General features: G+C 38.1%; 4 protein-coding genes across 4 annotated transcripts; 2 read left to right on the top strand and 2 right to left on the bottom strand.

Annotated features, from left to right (window-relative positions):
• The first annotated feature begins 737 nt into the window (after positions 1 to 737).
• On the top strand, positions 738 to 1,631 carry LOC125033028. Its single transcript, XM_047624485.1, has 3 exons — positions 738 to 780; positions 913 to 1,059; positions 1,253 to 1,631. Exons 1-3 carry the CDS (start codon positions 739 to 741, stop codon positions 1,628 to 1,630), a joined length of 567 nt encoding a protein of 188 aa, XP_047480441.1. The 5' UTR covers position 738; the 3' UTR covers position 1,631.
• Positions 1,632 to 5,515: 3,884 nt separating this feature from the next.
• LOC125032914 lies at positions 5,516 to 6,579 on the bottom strand. Its single transcript, XM_047624308.1, has 3 exons — positions 6,384 to 6,579; positions 6,104 to 6,272; positions 5,516 to 5,945 (listed from the first exon to the last, which is right to left on the bottom strand). The coding sequence occupies exons 1-3, from the start codon at positions 6,575 to 6,577 to the stop codon at positions 5,580 to 5,582; spliced, it is 729 nt and encodes a 242-aa protein (XP_047480264.1). The 5' UTR covers positions 6,578 to 6,579; the 3' UTR covers positions 5,516 to 5,579.
• A 3,804-nt stretch (positions 6,580 to 10,383) lies between these two features.
• On the bottom strand, positions 10,384 to 11,347 carry LOC125032915. Its single transcript, XM_047624310.1, has 3 exons — positions 11,285 to 11,347; positions 10,996 to 11,142; positions 10,384 to 10,862 (listed from the first exon to the last, which is right to left on the bottom strand). The coding sequence occupies exons 1-3, from the start codon at positions 11,339 to 11,341 to the stop codon at positions 10,485 to 10,487; spliced, it is 582 nt and encodes a 193-aa protein (XP_047480266.1). The 5' UTR covers positions 11,342 to 11,347; the 3' UTR covers positions 10,384 to 10,484.
• Positions 11,348 to 13,534: 2,187 nt separating this feature from the next.
• Positions 13,535 to 14,684, top strand: LOC125032913. The gene is made up of 3 exons (XM_047624307.1): positions 13,535 to 13,743; positions 13,901 to 14,069; positions 14,242 to 14,684. Exons 1-3 carry the CDS (start codon positions 13,550 to 13,552, stop codon positions 14,605 to 14,607), a joined length of 729 nt encoding a protein of 242 aa, XP_047480263.1. The 5' UTR covers positions 13,535 to 13,549; the 3' UTR covers positions 14,608 to 14,684.
• Positions 14,685 to 17,500: the final 2,816 nt, after the last annotated feature.

Here is a 17,500-nt window from a genome sequence, read left to right as displayed (position 1 = left end):
TGTCATCAACAGTCCCATTCGAATATACAGATATTTAGAAAACCCGAATGAATTAATATCAGTGCAAAAAGGTATGTATTACAATGCATTTCATTTGTCATTTGCTGACACTTATTTTTCTGTTCTTATTTAATATACATGTACATGCTGATAGACAGATTTTCAATGGAGTATATATAATGAATATTTCCCTCACGGGTATTGGTTATTAAAATGATCTGCTGCGTCAACAGCTAAGGCCATTTTAAGGGCTATATAAGCCTCCAAGTCAATTCCACATCACCAGTCTTATCCTCACAGGTAAGTGATTAATGTCATACACTTGCCTCTCGCTAAATATGCGTTTGTTACTGTAATATTATTCTTGTACCCTATTCCTTATATAACATAAACAGATACTGGATCATCATTATTATCATCATTATTCTATCAATATTATCACGTGTAATATATATGCATATGAAACGTATATAGTACACACACATATATACTTAAACACACACATATATATACTTACACACACATATATACTTACACACACATATATACACATAGACGTATATACAGTTTATCATGCACCTACGATATTCATTTTTTTTCTATATTTTCCTTTCAACGTAAGATGAACTCAATAGCGCGCTGTTTCTTATTACATTTAGCTGTTCAGTTTCAGTGATCGATTCCATACGACTTATTTGATTCCTTTCCCTTCTAGATCACACCATGTTCGCTTGGCTGATGCTTTCCTGCCTCGTTGGCTTCTCCCTGGCTGAGGTTCAGGTATAAGCATGCTGTTATCTTACTTCTTCTATCACATATACAGCTACATCAGTTGAGACACCTGTATTATATTTGGAAGACCTATCAATGTGAAACATAAACATTACAAAATATCGCCGTTTCTTTTGGTAGGATTACCAAGTATGTTATAAGAGAAGCAGCACCGCTGAAAACAAATGCATGAAGGTGGATGTCGATCGCCTTGCCATGAAGGTTCACTTCCACATGCCCGAATCCGACGACTTCGATGAAGTGGAAACTCTGGAGGATTATAGTGTGGTAAGTAATACTTATCAAGTCATCACTGGATACCATAATGAACTAAAATTTAATTTTCTCAATGTTCTATCTTGTTGTTTTGTTGAATTGATAGTGCACTAGAAAACATTTCAGCTTATTCAACTGTCTAGATTCAATATTTCATTAATTGGGGAGATAATCATTATTATCTAAAAGTTAATATACCTCGCAGAGTCTTGCTGCATCCCGAGTGGTATCTCAGGAGGCGTGTTACGTGAGGCGACTGGTTAAATCTTTTGAGCAACAAGTATCCTTCATCAAAAGCCATCAGGATGATGGCATGAGGGTTGAGTCTGACGTCAGAGTTTCCGCTGTTTCCCTCGACAATCCTGAGGAGGAAATCGGCTCCGATCTTGCCAACTTCTGTGGCGACCTTCCCGTTTACAAGCTGGTGAGCGAGGAACAGAGTGACAGTGTGCAAGACCGTCGTCAAGTGAGCGTCACCTTCACCCGCTGCGTCCTGCTGTGTTTCATTCCCACCTGCTTCACCACCACGCTCACCCTCCCCACTGGCGGCACCATCACCTTCGGCTGGCTCTTCTTCGGCTAAAATGACTGTTGACATTCCACTTTGGCCAAATATAAATCTTTTTTACCTGTCTCGATGATGTACACTCACTTTTGATTAAAAAATACTGCATTCCAACGTGTCTTTCATGTACATTTCATATAGGAACATTGGCACTCGAGTATATAAACATACAAACGTGTGTCTATATGAGAGAAACACTGCTGCACTATGAATTGATAACGAACGTGTTTCTTTGATATATTGCGTTGTTTATTTGTACTGTCGTTTTTAGCATTTCATCCTATACACTACATACATACATACTTGCAACTATACTAACATATACAAACACTCCTCACACACACACACACATACACCAAGGAATCAAAAATTCACCCAAGGTTTGAAGGTTGCTCACCTACAGACAAAGCAATAGAACTGAAAGAGTGATAATTAAGAATAGATGACTAGATAAGATAAAAGTAACCCCCAAAACCTTGGAGTACAAATTCCATTACAGTAAAGTGAAATCAGCTCCATGGGTAAACACTAACCATTAACTTCTCTTTGGTGAATCAAACAAAAAAGAAAAAGGTCTGTCACTCTGGAAAAAAATACTGAATAATAGAAGCCCCATTAAACGTCATACAAAGAGGCTATAAAGAATGTGCCTGGATTTGGCATAAACTCTATATGGGTAAACTAAAATGAAAGTATAGGGTAGAATAATTTTAACCGCAAGTAGATTTGCTTTCATGGAAATGAGGCGCATATCAATTACGCAAAATGCAATATGTCTTTTATTTGAATGTACATATATATATATTTTATATATATGTGTGTGTAATATATATTATATATATTCATTTATATATTTATATATCTGCATATGTATGTAAAAATATTTTTTTTTTCAATTTACGTCTTCAGAATTACGTTAGTCTATAAATGCAATGATGAACTGACGATTCTGTATCTCTACATGTGGCACTATCAATTTTGGTTAATGATTTTCCTATATGTAGTCTATTCTCTTGAAAGATTTTACTTTTATTCATCAATATATATAATCTATCTATTTATTTAATTGTATAATAATTTTGTCAGACTGAACTCTGTTCATGTTGAAACAAGTAAACTGAAACTGAACCGGCGGCTAATAGCTGCAAAAAAATGCTATTTTTTCTCGCCCCTAAAATAGAAATGATAAATACATTAACTGTGGTGTGAGCACACTCTACCTGAAAACACACACACAAATGAATGTGTTTGTGCATGTTTATATATACATTTTACTGTACATGTGTGTGAGTTATATTACAATGACATACACACACACACGCACATAAACATACAGCTTTGATATATATATATATATATATATATATATATATATATATAAGTATATATGTATGTGTGTGTGTGTGTGTGTGTGTGTGTGTGTGTGTGTGTGTGTGTGTGTGTGTGCTTGTGCTGTTTTTGTTCATGTGTGGACATAAGGAGAACCACATTTCTCAATGGGAGGAAAAGTCAAATGAGCAAAGCATTTATGAACATGCAAAATGTATAGAAAGCAGTGCCTCCACGTCAAAAGTTCTCGTTCGTGCGGGGGGAATGAGGTATGTGAGCGTAATTCTGTCTCTATGTCTGTTCATCTGTCGATATGTTTCGGTGTGTGTATATATGTGTGCATACTTCTGTGTGTATATATATTACACACACACATATATGTATATTAATTATATATATGCATTCTTTCTCTCTTACTTCATCCGCAGCTAGGTGCACAAACGGTTTATTTTGCGATCTTCAAATAACATATAAATGTAAATATCTGTTTTTTTTCTCTCTTTTCTCTTTATCGCAACGTCGTCACCATCACGTTATGAAATAGGACGCACAGACATACATATGTATGTGTTTGTAGATGTTTATACGTACTATATGAATGTATACATATATATATATATATATATATATATATATATATATATATATATGTAAGCATGTATCGATGGACAGTTAGCTAAGTTGTAAATGTCAGCCTCCAGTAGTATTAAGCTTCCAAAACCCTACGGACCATTTCTCCTTGTTTCACTTGTTTCTTGTGCCCTAACATACATCCTCACCTGTGGTAGAGTTTTGGTCCGATACTGGTCAAGGCAATTTGCCAGAAAGGAAAGTTAATTATTCTGGTAATAATAATAAAAAAAAAAGAATCACAGACAAAAACGAACAATTAATTTTAAGTCTTTTCTAGTACGACTGGCGTTTCACTTATCAATATCACCAATATAAATGTAGAAAGATCTCAACCTCTTCAAAGTCTCTGGCCTACTCTTTCAAAATTCAAGATCATTTTGGCATGTCGAAAATTGGGTAAGAGTTCATTTGCGTGCATGAATATGTGTCGGAATATCATAGTCTCCCCTGATATGTAGTTATATCATAGTCTACCTTGAAAATCGCCTAGTCAGTCCTCAGTCCACTGTACATAAATCTTCTCAGGAAGTTGTACAATATAGGCCTCCGGGCTAGGACAATGGTAACGTGTCGGCCTCTCATCCGAGGGGTCGGCGGTTCGCGCCCTGCCCAGGCGCGAGAAGTTGCAATTGTCGTATGGAGGTTACTGCTGTGGCTGGGCAACACGGCGGGGAAGGACTAAGCTCATCCGAGTCAGCACCAGAAATTGGTACGGCCTTTACGGACTAAATACGGCGATAGAAATACTGTATGGCCAAGAGACATTGTCCTGGGCTTTAAGGGACTTACACCGCCATCAACCGAGATAGACGATTTAACCACGTCTCTGTAATAACAAACGCATAGGGATAAACATACGAGTACGTATATGTGCTTGTGTTCGGATGTGTGTGCATGCGTGTCTGTGTTCGTGGTGTATGTGCGCAAGTGTGGACATGTAAATGTGCATGTGTGTGCGTGTATGTATGTGTTTGTGTATGTATATAATATATGTGTGGGTGTATGTGTGCACATATGTGTATTTGTGCGTGTGAATGAGGGTAACTATGTAATTGTTGGTACGTGTTTTGTATACGTGTGTTCATGTGAATATTTGTAGAAATTACTTCGCACATTTATATATAGAGACTCAATCATCTACTCTCATCCAAAACCACTTAATTTATGATTAGTGTAAAACACTTTGTTTGGGCTATTAATGCTGAACAATATATTCCTTGTAATTCTACTCTTACAGCACTCCCGTTTATTGAAAAAAAAAAAAAAAAAAACTCAAAGGGAAATGAGTAAAGTAATATTGGAAACCAATAAAAGGATGAGTTCTGGTGTCTTGCCAGGAGAGCGTCCATATACACAAACTATTATAATTTCCTTTACTCTTTGGTATCATGTCGCAGGTCAAAGGTGTTATCCGCAGTCTGTTACAAAGTTCGGTCATGAAATAAGAAAAGAGCGACAGTGATGTCCCGGCCAGCCCAAGCCTACGTTCTGTATCACGTGTGCCTGTGGCGGGTTTCCCTCAGGTGTGCATCCTCACCTTCGCGGCATGTTATTTTTTTTTTTTTTTTTTTTTTTTGAGCAGCTATTTGTGCTTTATTTCAATAGTCAAAATACTTATTTCGTACTTTTCTCTTCTATTTCTATGGTGGTTTGGTGTACAGCGTGCTATCCTGTGTAGGTGTTTCGTCTCCAGTCGGTTATTGCGCCTGTGCAGTACTGTTGCTTTGCCTCATCATTCTTAATTAGTTTGTGGCTGCAACTGCTCGTGCATGCATGTCAGATTGGAAATCTGATCACGACACATAGATTTATAAATATATATATATATATATGCGTGTGTGTGGATGTATATCTGTGAATATATAAGTATAATTACTTATATTCGCACTTAAAAAAACAACTAAAAGCATAGATGGATAGGATTGACCAGAGTATACAACGTTCACGATTACTTGTTTCTAATTGTCTCTCAGCACACTCACAATGGTTGCATGGCGTTGGAAGATTAAGCATTCTTCATATCCTGGATGGACTTGTTAATCTGCACCTTGACGTTGGAAGACATAGTTTTCTCCACGATCTCTCGCAAAGCCTTCCTGAAGCCGGCGCTGTGAACGTCCTTCATATCATTGCCGTCCAAGTTGCTTGCGCTTTCAAGCAGGTCATGACCCGATCTTGCGCTGTAGCTGGCGATGTTCTGAGGCACAAGGTTTAACAAGTTGATCTGGATATCGGCGAACAGCTTGTCCACACGCTCTACAACTTGACCAGAAACAGTCTGGGCTGGAGCTTCTCCAACACCGGCAAAGGTTACCGTGTAGTCGGCGTTGGCACGAGCGTTTTCCACCACAACTGAACCGGTGAGCACACTCTGTCAAAATACATTATGAAAATCAATAATCATTAGACAATATGCATTGTGCTTTATCAATAAAAACTAAGTATATGTTTAATTTTCCTTGTTAAGCTTAAGTAAGTGAATGCCTGTAAGGTTATATAATACACCATTCTTTTCATTTGATCTCATACCTGATCAGCGTTGAAGGAAGCGGACTTGGAACGGCGCAGGGAACAGAGTCCAGTCACGTTGGCCTTAGTGATGCTGAAGTTCTCGGAGCTGCTTCCGTCAGAGTTAACTTGGAAGGGCAGGTTTGACTCTCCGTTCTGCACATTTTTCGAGTCACACCATCCTAGAGTACTGTCAAAACATATAAAATTAGTATACGAAATGGATGAAAGGGAATAGTAACAACGAATATGAAATATCACCGAAAAATCATTATGATCAATTCAATTATGATAATAGTACTCCATGTATGCGATAGCTCCTTCAAGCACTGCGTCGAGTATCTGGTTGGGCGTGGTAGGGTTGGCCACGGCGCGAGGCAAGATGGGCTGAGAGTCCCCGCCGTCAGCAGGGAAGAGCCCTAGCTGGTCGTCCCATTGGTTGGCTCGTGCCACACACACGACCAGAGTCACTGCCAGGCTTATGATCCTCAACATGGTTGCATCTGTACAAATATGGTCATATCAATAAAAAAAAAAGTTTAATCTTTTAAAATTACAATGGTTATTATGCATGTATATGTAGAATATAAATAATGCATATGTATATTAAATATATATATATATATATATTTTTTTTTCAACGCATCTCGCAGTGAACCAGACTCACCTGATGGTTCGGCCAACTGTCCCGTGAACTCTCTTACCATCCAATATATATCTGATATTTGCTGAGAATGCATTTTCTGAATGACATTAGGGAAGCAAATTCTTTCGGTAAGGGGATCTACAACAAATAGGAATTCCATGAAAGGTTTCTTCAATATCTACAGCTGTGAATACTTCATAGTGTGTGATACAGATAAATACATTTTCAATCAGGAGTCTTCTCTAAAGCTGCACACTCGCACTATATCCACGTGTGTGTGTATATGATCGTATGTGTATGTTCACAGTAATGTGTATGTATATATATCCCCATGTATACGCACACATGTATCTTTATGTGTGTTATATGTACATACAAATGAATCCATATTTACGAGTACATACATACATACACACACACGCACGCGAGCACACACACACACACACATATATATATGTATGTATTAAATATATACACATATAGATTTATATATGCGTGTATGCATACATACATATCCACACACACACACACACACATATATATATATAAATATATATATATAAATATATACAATGGGGATTGTCCGAATACTTTTTTCCTAGCGAGTTCATGTGTTTTTCTAGCAGCAGCTTCTTCTATTTTAAGTTCACACCGTAAGCTCTGACCAAGTGAATATGACAGGTAGCGAAATCACCCTTATGTCGGATCAATGTTAAATGACGAAAGTATTCGCAATAATGCCAGGTGTCTCTCGTGCTTACTGCTTAAAGTAACAAGTAACTAAAAGCAATGATTCCTTGATTCCCGATTTCTCTTCCACCCTTTTCTCTCTGTATGTGTATGTCTGTCTCTTTTTTCCTTCTTTTCTTCCCTCTCTCTCATTTCCCCCTCCTCTCACTCTTTCTCTCTCTCTATCTCTTCTTCAACCCTCCCCACTCTTTTTCTTTCTTCCTACCTATCTCTTATTTTCTCTCTCATTACCGCTCTCCCCTGCCTCTATCATTCGCCTCCTTCCCACGCTCTCTTTTTAACTTCTGTATTTCTCTCTCTTCTCCCTCCTTTCTCTCGTTTTTTCTTTTCCCTCACTCTATCTCCTTCAAACACTCACTGACAACCACCCGTACCCCGCCCCCCCCCCCCCCCACACACATGCACGCACTCACGGACATACCTAATTCTTATGAAAAACGGTGTTTTTGTTGTTTCATATAGCAAGCGGTCAGTATGCCTTAATTTTTGTATTAATATGCCATTGCATTGACCTATTCAACATATTGCTTATAGTAGTGCCCTACAACGTTTGGTTAATAGTCCACACACACCAACAAACACAGAAAATTTGTATTTATATTTATAACATATTCAATTGAATATATACATATATATACATAAAAATATGTGTATATATAAAAACATACACGCATACACATCATTGCAACACCCAGACACACACACATACACACACACACACGCACGCACGCACGCACATACACGCACACACACACTTATATATTTATCTATTTAAAAATATATGTTTATGTATGTATATATATGAATACAAGCACACATACATCCTTGCAGACGCACAGGCACATATTTTTATAAACATATTCCTATAAACATGAATTTTGTGTGGGTATGTTTGTGCGTTAGTATGTAAAATGTGTTTATATATATGAGTGTGTATATATGTTTATATATTAATGCACACACACACACACACACACACACACACACACACACACACACACGCACGCCGATAAATACATAGAGGGATGAATAGATATGCATGCAGAATTACACAGTAACACTCACATACTCCGTCCCCCCACACGCATATATATATATATATATATATATATATATTTATATATTTGATATCCTTTTGGGTAATCTAAGGTCATTCAGGCAATGGCTTGGGGAAAGAGAACTTTTGATGTGGAGGTGTAGCGTCTCACTAGCAAGGGCACCCAGCTTGTACGTAGTTAAAACAAGATGAATTTCTTAAAAGGTGACCTGTGGTAGCGCGAGCATCACTCATTAACTGTGGCAAAACAATTATGCTAACTACTTTATTTTAAACTTTAGTAGATTTGAATTTATTGTTATAGACCAGGGCTACTCAACTATTATAAGCAAAGGTCCAGTTAGACAAGCTCCAATGTACGCATAGGTCCGGAAATTTTTATTACATGAAATATAAAAAAGAAAACAATCTCATAATTTTCCCTGAAAAAAAGACCCTGGCTGTATATATATAGTCATAGTCGACAAAAAAAAAAAAAAAAAAAAAAAAAAAAACTTGCAAGATACTTTCACCAGGACCTTCATGCTATTTAACTAGAATTTTCTCTTCCTGGGGTCTGAGGTCCAACTGCAACACTCAGAAGGTCCGGACCGCGGTCCGCCAGTTGAGTACCCCTGTTATAGACTATGGTGAATAGGAAGGATATTCCTAAGGCATAAAATAAACTACATTTAAAATATACACTTTATTTAAAAAGAAACACTAAAAACACGAAGCAATAAAAACTGCCCACGTTAAAATAAAACTCACGAATGACAGCAAGGTAACCAGCCTAAACTCTTGATTTCTCAATCCTAAAAATCCTCACTTGTACTTAGCTTAGGGAGACCGGAGATTGAGAACGGCCGATTCACAGCGGGGTTTGTGTGTTTGTTTGTTTGTTTCATAAACAACCGGTTTCGATAACAAGCAGAGTCCAGAGCGGCGCTTCCTAAACAATATTAGGCTGCAGAATCCCGTGTGGGAAACTAGTGCTGGCTATTTACCTGGGGTGTTGGGATTGTGGGTACTTAAAATTTGGAATGCGCACTGGACATTGTGAATAAGATCTGACATATTTTAGACTGGAATTTTATATCTAGATCGTGAACATTACAATGGAAATAAAATAGAATAGAATAAAATGACGTGGAGGCTGCAATCCAGGTCACTACAGGCACAACTGTCCATAAATTTTGCATGTCCATAAATTCTTCGTTTTTTCCTCCCTGTCTACATACAGGGTACATGGCTAATGTTCACACGCGAACAAAATCACGCCACACATTGTTAACAGGTGCGTAGGATTAAGTTGAATGGCGCTTCTATCAATTAATTATTATTATTATTATTATTATTATAATTATTATGGAGTGACCTTTTTGTTTTTTGTTAGATTCACCAACGAAAAGTTATTGGTTTCTGTTTACTCATGCAAAAGATTTCCCTTGCATTATATTGTTGAAAATCGAATTTAACTGTAACGGTATTTGTACTCCAGGGGTTTAGAGGGTTTACTTTTATCTTATCTAGTTATCTATTCATAATTATTACTCATTTCTTGTTCTTTCAGTTCTATTTTGTCGGTAGGTGAGGTACCTTCTGTTTACCATTGGGTGAATTTTGACCCCTTGGTGTGTGTGTATTTTGTGTGTGTGCGTGAGGATGTGTTTATGTTTGTAAATGTTCATATAGTTGCTAGTGAATACACTGAGTATTGGAGGAAATGCCAAAAATGAAAAAAAAAAAAAAAAAATGTTCGTTATCAGTTCAAACTACAGTAGTGTTTCTCATTATATACACGCGTGTTTCTATGTATATATACGCGAGTGTCAACTTTTCTAGATGAAATGTACATAAAAAAATACATTGAAATGCAGTACATTTTAATCAAAAGTGAGTGTACATTATCAAGACAGGTAAAATATTTTTGCCTAAATTAAGTGAACAATGTTCCTTAAACATTCATTTTAGCCGAAGAAGAGCCAGCCGAAGGTGATGGTGCCGCCAGTGGGGAGCGTGAGCGTGGTGGTGAAGCAGGTGGGAATGAAACACAGCAGGACGCAGCGGGTGAAGGTGACGCTCACTTGACGACGGTCTTGCACACTGTCACTCTGTTCCTCGCTCACCAGTTTGTAGACGGGAAGGTCGCCGCAGAAGTTGGCAAGATCGGAGCCGATTTCCTCCTCAGGATTGTCGAGGGAAACAGCGGAAACTCTGACGTCAGACTCAACCCTCATGCCATCATCCTGATGGCCTTTGATGAAGGCTACTTGTTGCTCGAAAGATTTAACCAGTCGCCTCACGTAACACGCCTCCTGGGATACCACTCGGGATGCTGCAAGACCCTGCGAAGTGCCAAAACTTTTAAATATGTATGCTTATCTCCTCTCATTATCGTAAAATGAGTCTATAAATTTAACTTATGGAAACATTTATGTGCTGGCAATGAAGAAAACATTGATGTATAAGATTACTTACCACACTATAATCCTCCAGAGTTTCCACGTCATCGAAGTCGTCGGATTCGGGCATGTGGAAGTGAACCTTCATGGCAAGGCGGTCGACATCCACCTTCATGCATCTGTTTTCAGCAGCGCTGCTTCCCTTGTAACATACTTGATAATCCTACCAAAAGAAACGGCCATGTTTTGTAATAGTGATGATATTTCACTTGAGAAATAAGGTTTCCAATTATCATTTAAGAATCTGACCTTTAGCAATACATGTGGAAGAAAAAGCAAGAAGCATACCAATAGTGTGTCCATACCTGAAGCTCAGCCAGGGAGAAGCCTAAGAGGCAGGAGAGCAGCAGCCAAGTGAACATGGTGTGATCTAGAAAGAAAATGGACTCATCAAGTGATGAAATATATGAATCTCCACATCACTGAAAATATACAGGTAAACGAAATGAGAAACAACACGCCATGGAAATAATCTTAGGCTGAAATGAAGAGAGAATAACTGAAGGTGTATTATAATAGGTGTGAGATAAAGATAATCCAATAGAAGAACATTTGTTTATGTTATATAAAACTGTTAAAATAATCATACTGTTACTCAATATTAGGGTGTATAGAGAGATACGAGTATGAAATGAATCACTCACCAAGGAGGGATAGGACCAGTGATGTGAGGTCGTCCACGAGGCTTATATAGTTCCAGCAGTGTCTTACGACCTTTGGAAATTAAGAACTTTTGTTGACGGTTCCTACTTCAGCACCACCTGTGAAAACATTTTTATTATATATTCTCTATTTAAAATCTGTTTATCGGCAAATCTTCAATGTCACATAATTACATGTATATTTCAGAGGAAAAGAAAGAGGATGTATCAGCAATTCGCTCTAAATGAAATATCGTATTCAAATTCAATATTTTTTGCATTGATTTCAAGTCCATTCTGAACATATGTTTATAGGAATGTGTGTGTGTGTGTGCATAAATGTATGTGTGCATCCATATGTATGTATATGAATATATATACATAAACATGTATTTATAAATAAATATATTTATGAATATATTTAAAAAGCATATATATATATATATACATATATATGTGTAAGTGTGAATATGTATGTTTATGTGTATATATACCCATTTATATGTATATATACACATTCAAATGATCGCTTTTCATAAAATAATGTAAGTTATATGTTATACACATAAATGCAGATTGTGTGTGTGGAATATTAATCAAACGTTTTATTGCATTACTATAAACAATATGTTAAATAGGTCAGTACAATGGCATATTAGTACAAAAATTAAGGCATACTGACTGCTTGCTATATGAAGCAACAAAAACACTGTTTTTTTAAATTGTTGGGTATGTCCGTGAGTGCTTGCACGTGAGTGAATGAGTGTGTGAGAGAGATAGAGCGAGGAGAAGAAAAACGAGAGAGATTAAGAAGTTAAGAAGTGAGAGAGTGGGAAGGAGGCGAATGAGAAAGGGAGGGAAGAACGGTAATGAGAGAGAATAAAAGATAGGGAGGAGGGAAGAAAGGGAGAGAGAGGGAGGAAGGCTGCCGAATGGAAGGAGTGAGAGGGGGGAGTGAAAAGGAGAGAGGGGAGAAGAAATGGACAAAAAAAGAGACAGATATACACATGCAGGGGAGGGAAAGAGTGAAACAAGGAATCATTGCTTTTAGTTACTAGGTGTGATTAAGAACAGTAGTGTCATCTTTTCAAAATGCTCTTTAAAAAGGGGGAGGGAATTTGTTTAAACACTAACGAATAATCCTTCGCATCAATTGTTCGCACGAGAGACACATGGTATTATTGCGAATACTTTCGTCATTTAACAGTGATCCGATATAATTGTGATGATTTCGCCACCTGCCATATTCGATGGGTCAGAGCTTACGAACTTAAAATATAGGAAGCTACTGCTAGAAAAACACATGAACTCGCTAGAAATAATTATCGCATAGTGTTAAGGCAATACCACCACTTGAAGGATCCCCATTTTATGTACATATATATGTATGCATACACTTATATACATTTATACATATATAAATATGTGTGTGTGCGCGCGCGCGCGTGTGTGTATGTACTTGTAAATATGGATTTATAGTTATATACATATACACATATATACAAATATGTGCGTATACATGAATACACACACGCACACATATATATCCACACGTGCATATGGTGTGTGTGTGCTGCTTTATTGCACCGTTCGCGTAGTATTCATGGCTATGGATATTGAAAAAGCCTTTCATGGAATTTATATTTGTTTTACATTTCCTTTCCGAAAGAATTTGCCTCCCTAATGTCATTTCAGAAAATGCATTCTCAGCAAATATCAGATATATATTGGATGGAAAGAGAGTTCAAGGTACAGTTGACCGAGTCATCAGGTGAGTCCTCTGGTTCTCTGCGAGATGGCTTGATGAAAAAAAAATATATATACATATACATAAACATTATATATGTACTATTTATACATATATAAAGACCATTATAATTTTAGAAGACTCTTTTATATTGATATTACTACATTTGCACAGAAACAACCATGTTGAGGATCGTGAGCCTGGCAGTGACTCTGGCCGTGTGTGTGGCACGACCCAACCAATGGGACGACCAGCTAGGGCTCTTCCCTGCTGACGGCGGGGACTCTCAGCTCATGTTGCCTCGCGCCGTGGCCAACCCTACCACGCCCAACCAGATACTCGATGCAGTGCTCGAAGGAGCTATCGCATACATGGAGTAATATTCTGTTATCACAATTCCATTGATCATAATTATTTATTTTATTTCATGATTATTATTATTATTATTATTATTGTGTTATTTCATATTCATTGTTACAATTCCCTATCATCCACTCTGTAAACTAATCTTTCATAAATGTTTTCTTTGACAGTACTCTAGGATGGTGTGACTCGAAAAACGTGCAGAACGGAGAGTCAAGCCTTCCCTTCCAAGTTAACTCTGACGGAAGCAGCTCCGAGAACTTCAGCATCACTAAGGCCAACGTGACTGGACTGTGCTCCCTGCGCCGCTCCAAGTCCGCTTCCTTCAACGCTGATCAGGTATGAGATCAAATGGAAGGAAAAGTGTATAAGATAAGTTTATAGGCATTCACTTACTTGACTCATTAACTTAAGGTTAACAAGGGAAAAATAATTTTATACTTAGTTTTAGTTGATAAAGCATAAAGTATATTGTCTGACGATTACTGATTTACATGATGTATTTTTACAGAGTGTGCTCACCGGTTCAGTTGTCGTGGAAAACGCTCGTGCCAACGCCGACTACACGGTAACCTTTGCCGGAGTTGGAGAAGCTCCAGCCCAGACTGTTTCTGGTCAAGTTGTAGAGCGTGTGGACAAGCTGTTCGCCGATATCCAGATCAACTTGTTAAACCTTGTGCCTCAGAACATCGCCAGCTACACCGCAAGATCGGGTCATGACCTGCTTGAAACCGCAAGCAACTTGGACGACAATAATATGAAGGACGTTCATAGCGCCGGCTTCAGGAAGGCTTTGCGAGAGATCGTGGAGAAAACCATGTCTTCCAACGTCAAGGTACAGATTAACAAGTCCATCCAGGATATGAAGAATGCTTGATCTTCCAACGTGACGAAATCATTGTGAGTGTACAGAGAGACAAATAAAACAAGCAATAATAAACTTTTCATACATTGGTCAATTCTTTCCATATCTATGTGTGTTTTTGTCTGTTTGTGTGAGTGTAAGTATATCTACTTATACATTCACAGATATACATCCACACATGCATGATGTATATGCATCCATCTGTCGTGATGAGACTGACATGTAGGCACGAGCAATACAGCCACAGACTATTTAAAAACGGCACCGCACACCAACCGAAGACGAAACACCTGCACAGAACAGCACACTGTACACCGAAACCACCGTAGAAGTTCGAAAAAAAAAAAACTCTTACGAAATACAGTACAAATAGCTGCCCAGGAAAAGAGTCGCGAAGGTGAAGATGAGCACCTGATGGAAGCCCGCCATAGACACCTGAGACAATGCAGGGTTCGGCTAACCAGGATAACACGCTGTATACATATTTTTTTTTTTTTTTTTTTTTTTACACCGAACTTTGTAACAGACAGCAGATGACAAGGGATATATGGCTCAGCAGTAATGGCCCAAACAACGTGTTTAACACTCATCATAAATGAATTGGTTTTAAATGACAGCTGAAGATTGAGTCTCTAAATGTAAATGTGCAAAGTAATTTCTATAAATACTGAGATGAACACGTAGGCTTCCACGTAACTACATTCGCGCTCGTTTACACACATGCGAAAAAAAATCCTTACATAATTACCCTCGTTCACACGCAGACGCACATATACACGTACGTGCACACATACACACAAGCACACATACACACCCACACACGTACAGTACATGGACGCCTTAAACGCACACGCATACATACACGCACGGAAAGACATGTATATACACACATATATGTGTATATATATATGTACACGCACACACACATGAACATTTACATGTACACACAAACGTACACTCACGCACAACACAAACATATAGACGCATATATACTCATAGTACGCATATATAACACGTACACACATACGCACACTCACACACACACATATACGTATATCTGTGTGTATGTCCTTATATACAAACATATACTTACATACACACATATAAATCATTGTGTACCTGTATGTATGTGTATGTTTGTATGTGTGGATACATACATTAAATAAAATGTATGTATATATTTGCATGTAAATCCACATATATATGTGTATATAGATATATACACATATGCGTACATATATGTTATATATATATTTATAAACATACACAAACACGCTTGCACACACACACATATATATATATTTGTAAGTGTGTGCATGTGTGTGAGTGTGTGTGTGTGTGTGCATGTGTGTGAGAATGTGTGTGTTTGTGTATATGTATATACATATATGTGTGTTTTTGTTTGTGTGTGTGTGCGTGTGTGCATATGTGTGTATATGCGTTTATTTATACGTATATTGATTTATATGAATATACTTGTATATATATCAAAATAGTTATAGAATAATAAATATTAAAGTGTATATATTTATATGCATACACTATATGTATATACATGCATATACACATATATCTAAATCTGTCTGTCTTTCTGTTTATATATCTATCTATATATATGTATGTATATGTATATATATATACATTTATATTTACGCATATCAATATAAAAGTGCTTATATGTCTATGCATACACATATATGTGTTACATTATTCATAAACATACATAAACACGCTTGCACACACACACAAACATATATGCACACACACACACATACACACATGTGTGTGAGTGTGTGTGTGCATGTGTGTGAGTGTGTGTGTGTGTGTGTTTGTGTATGTTTATGTATGTATATAGTATATATATATACATATTTATGTGTGTATGTATATACGCATATATGTGTATACATATATATGTGTGTGTATATACAGCAGGGGCATTCTGCCCAGAGGGAGTTCTGCGTCCCTGTTCCTGGCTAGCAGTTGGGGTCGGGCTGGCAATCCGGTCCTGTAAAAACCCTCACCAGCAGGCAAACCAAGAAACCAAGAAAGCGGCCTGGAACATCCTCAGTCTCTCGGAGGATGATCGACTGCCTTTGTTGTTGGGGGAGCTGGGGAGGCTGGGGATTGCCATCGCTGCTCTCTCTGAGGTGCGACGGCCTGGTAGTGGTGAGATCAGTAGGGGGGTTATACCTACGACTGGTTTGGCTGTAGCAATGGTGCGCGCTTTAGGAAGGTCGCGATGGCTGTCTTTGACCGCTTCCGTTCCTCAATTAAGAAGGTTACACCTGTTGACGAGCGCATTCTGCTTGTGAGAATGAAGCACACTTTGGGCTTCATATCTCTAGTGGCAGTTTACGTTCGTACTGACGGAAATGGGCTCGAAGAGAAAGAGATGTTCTTCACCAAACTTGACTCTATAGTATATCAATGTCCCCGTCGGGACACCCTCATAGTCTTGGGGGACTTCAATGCGGTCACTGGTACTGACAGGGAAGGATACGAGCTATCGGTCCCTATGGCTCTGGTACTAGGAACATCAATAGCTCATACCTCTTAGACTTTGCAAGATCTAAGAGGCTGAGGATTGCGGGCTTGTGGAACCAGAGATGAGATATGCACCGCTGGACTTCTTTGCTACCGACCACAGACTTGTTGTTGCAACACTAAGGCTCCACCTCAGATCTAGACGCATCCTGAGATCTCACCAGCAGGTGTTTCATCTCAAGAGGCTCAAGAGTGAGGATCTGTGGTTTGCATGCAGTCCTGTCTGCCGTTTGGGAAACTGATACCATTCCTCCTGACTGGAAAAGGGGCTTGATCATCCCTATCTGGAAAAGGAAAGGAGACCAAATGGACTGTGGCAACTACAGAGGTATGACATTGCTCATCGTACCAGGCAAGG

The sequence above is a fragment of the Penaeus chinensis genome, chromosome 15 (assembly GCF_019202785.1).
Source record: "Penaeus chinensis breed Huanghai No. 1 chromosome 15, ASM1920278v2, whole genome shotgun sequence".
Taxonomy (NCBI): Eukaryota; Metazoa; Arthropoda; class Malacostraca; order Decapoda; family Penaeidae; genus Penaeus; species Penaeus chinensis.
The sequence above is the reverse complement of the archived record's forward strand: the minus strand, read 5'-3'. Positions and strand labels throughout refer to the sequence as shown.

Coding starts and splice junctions, on each gene's coding strand:
- LOC125032913 (XM_047624307.1), top strand. CDS start 13,550: ATGTTGAGGATCGTGAGCCTGGCAGTGACTCTGGCCGTGTGTGTGGCA. Junction 13,744..13,900: donor GGAGCTATCGCATACATGGA/GTAATATTCTGT, acceptor TTTCTTTGACAG/TACTCTAGGATGGTGTGACT. Junction 14,070..14,241: donor CTTCCTTCAACGCTGATCAG/GTATGAGATCAA, acceptor GTATTTTTACAG/AGTGTGCTCACCGGTTCAGT.
- LOC125033028 (XM_047624485.1), top strand. CDS start 739: ATGCTTTCCTGCCTCGTTGGCTTCTCCCTGGCTGAGGTTCAG. Junction 781..912: donor TCTCCCTGGCTGAGGTTCAG/GTATAAGCATGC, acceptor TTCTTTTGGTAG/GATTACCAAGTATGTTATAA. Junction 1,060..1,252: donor CTCTGGAGGATTATAGTGTG/GTAAGTAATACT, acceptor TATACCTCGCAG/AGTCTTGCTGCATCCCGAGT.
- LOC125032915 (XM_047624310.1), bottom strand. CDS start 11,341: ATGTTCACTTGGCTGCTGCTCTCCTGCCTCTTAGGCTTCTCCCTGGCT. Junction 11,143..11,284: donor TCTCCCTGGCTGAGCTTCAG/GTATGGACACAC, acceptor TTCTTTTGGTAG/GATTATCAAGTATGTTACAA. Junction 10,863..10,995: donor CTCTGGAGGATTATAGTGTG/GTAAGTAATCTT, acceptor GGCACTTCGCAG/GGTCTTGCAGCATCCCGAGT.
- LOC125032914 (XM_047624308.1), bottom strand. CDS start 6,577: ATGTTGAGGATCATAAGCCTGGCAGTGACTCTGGTCGTGTGTGTGGCA. Junction 6,273..6,383: donor GGAGCTATCGCATACATGGA/GTACTATTATCA, acceptor ATGTTTTGACAG/TACTCTAGGATGGTGTGACT. Junction 5,946..6,103: donor CTTCCTTCAACGCTGATCAG/GTATGAGATCAA, acceptor GTATTTTGACAG/AGTGTGCTCACCGGTTCAGT.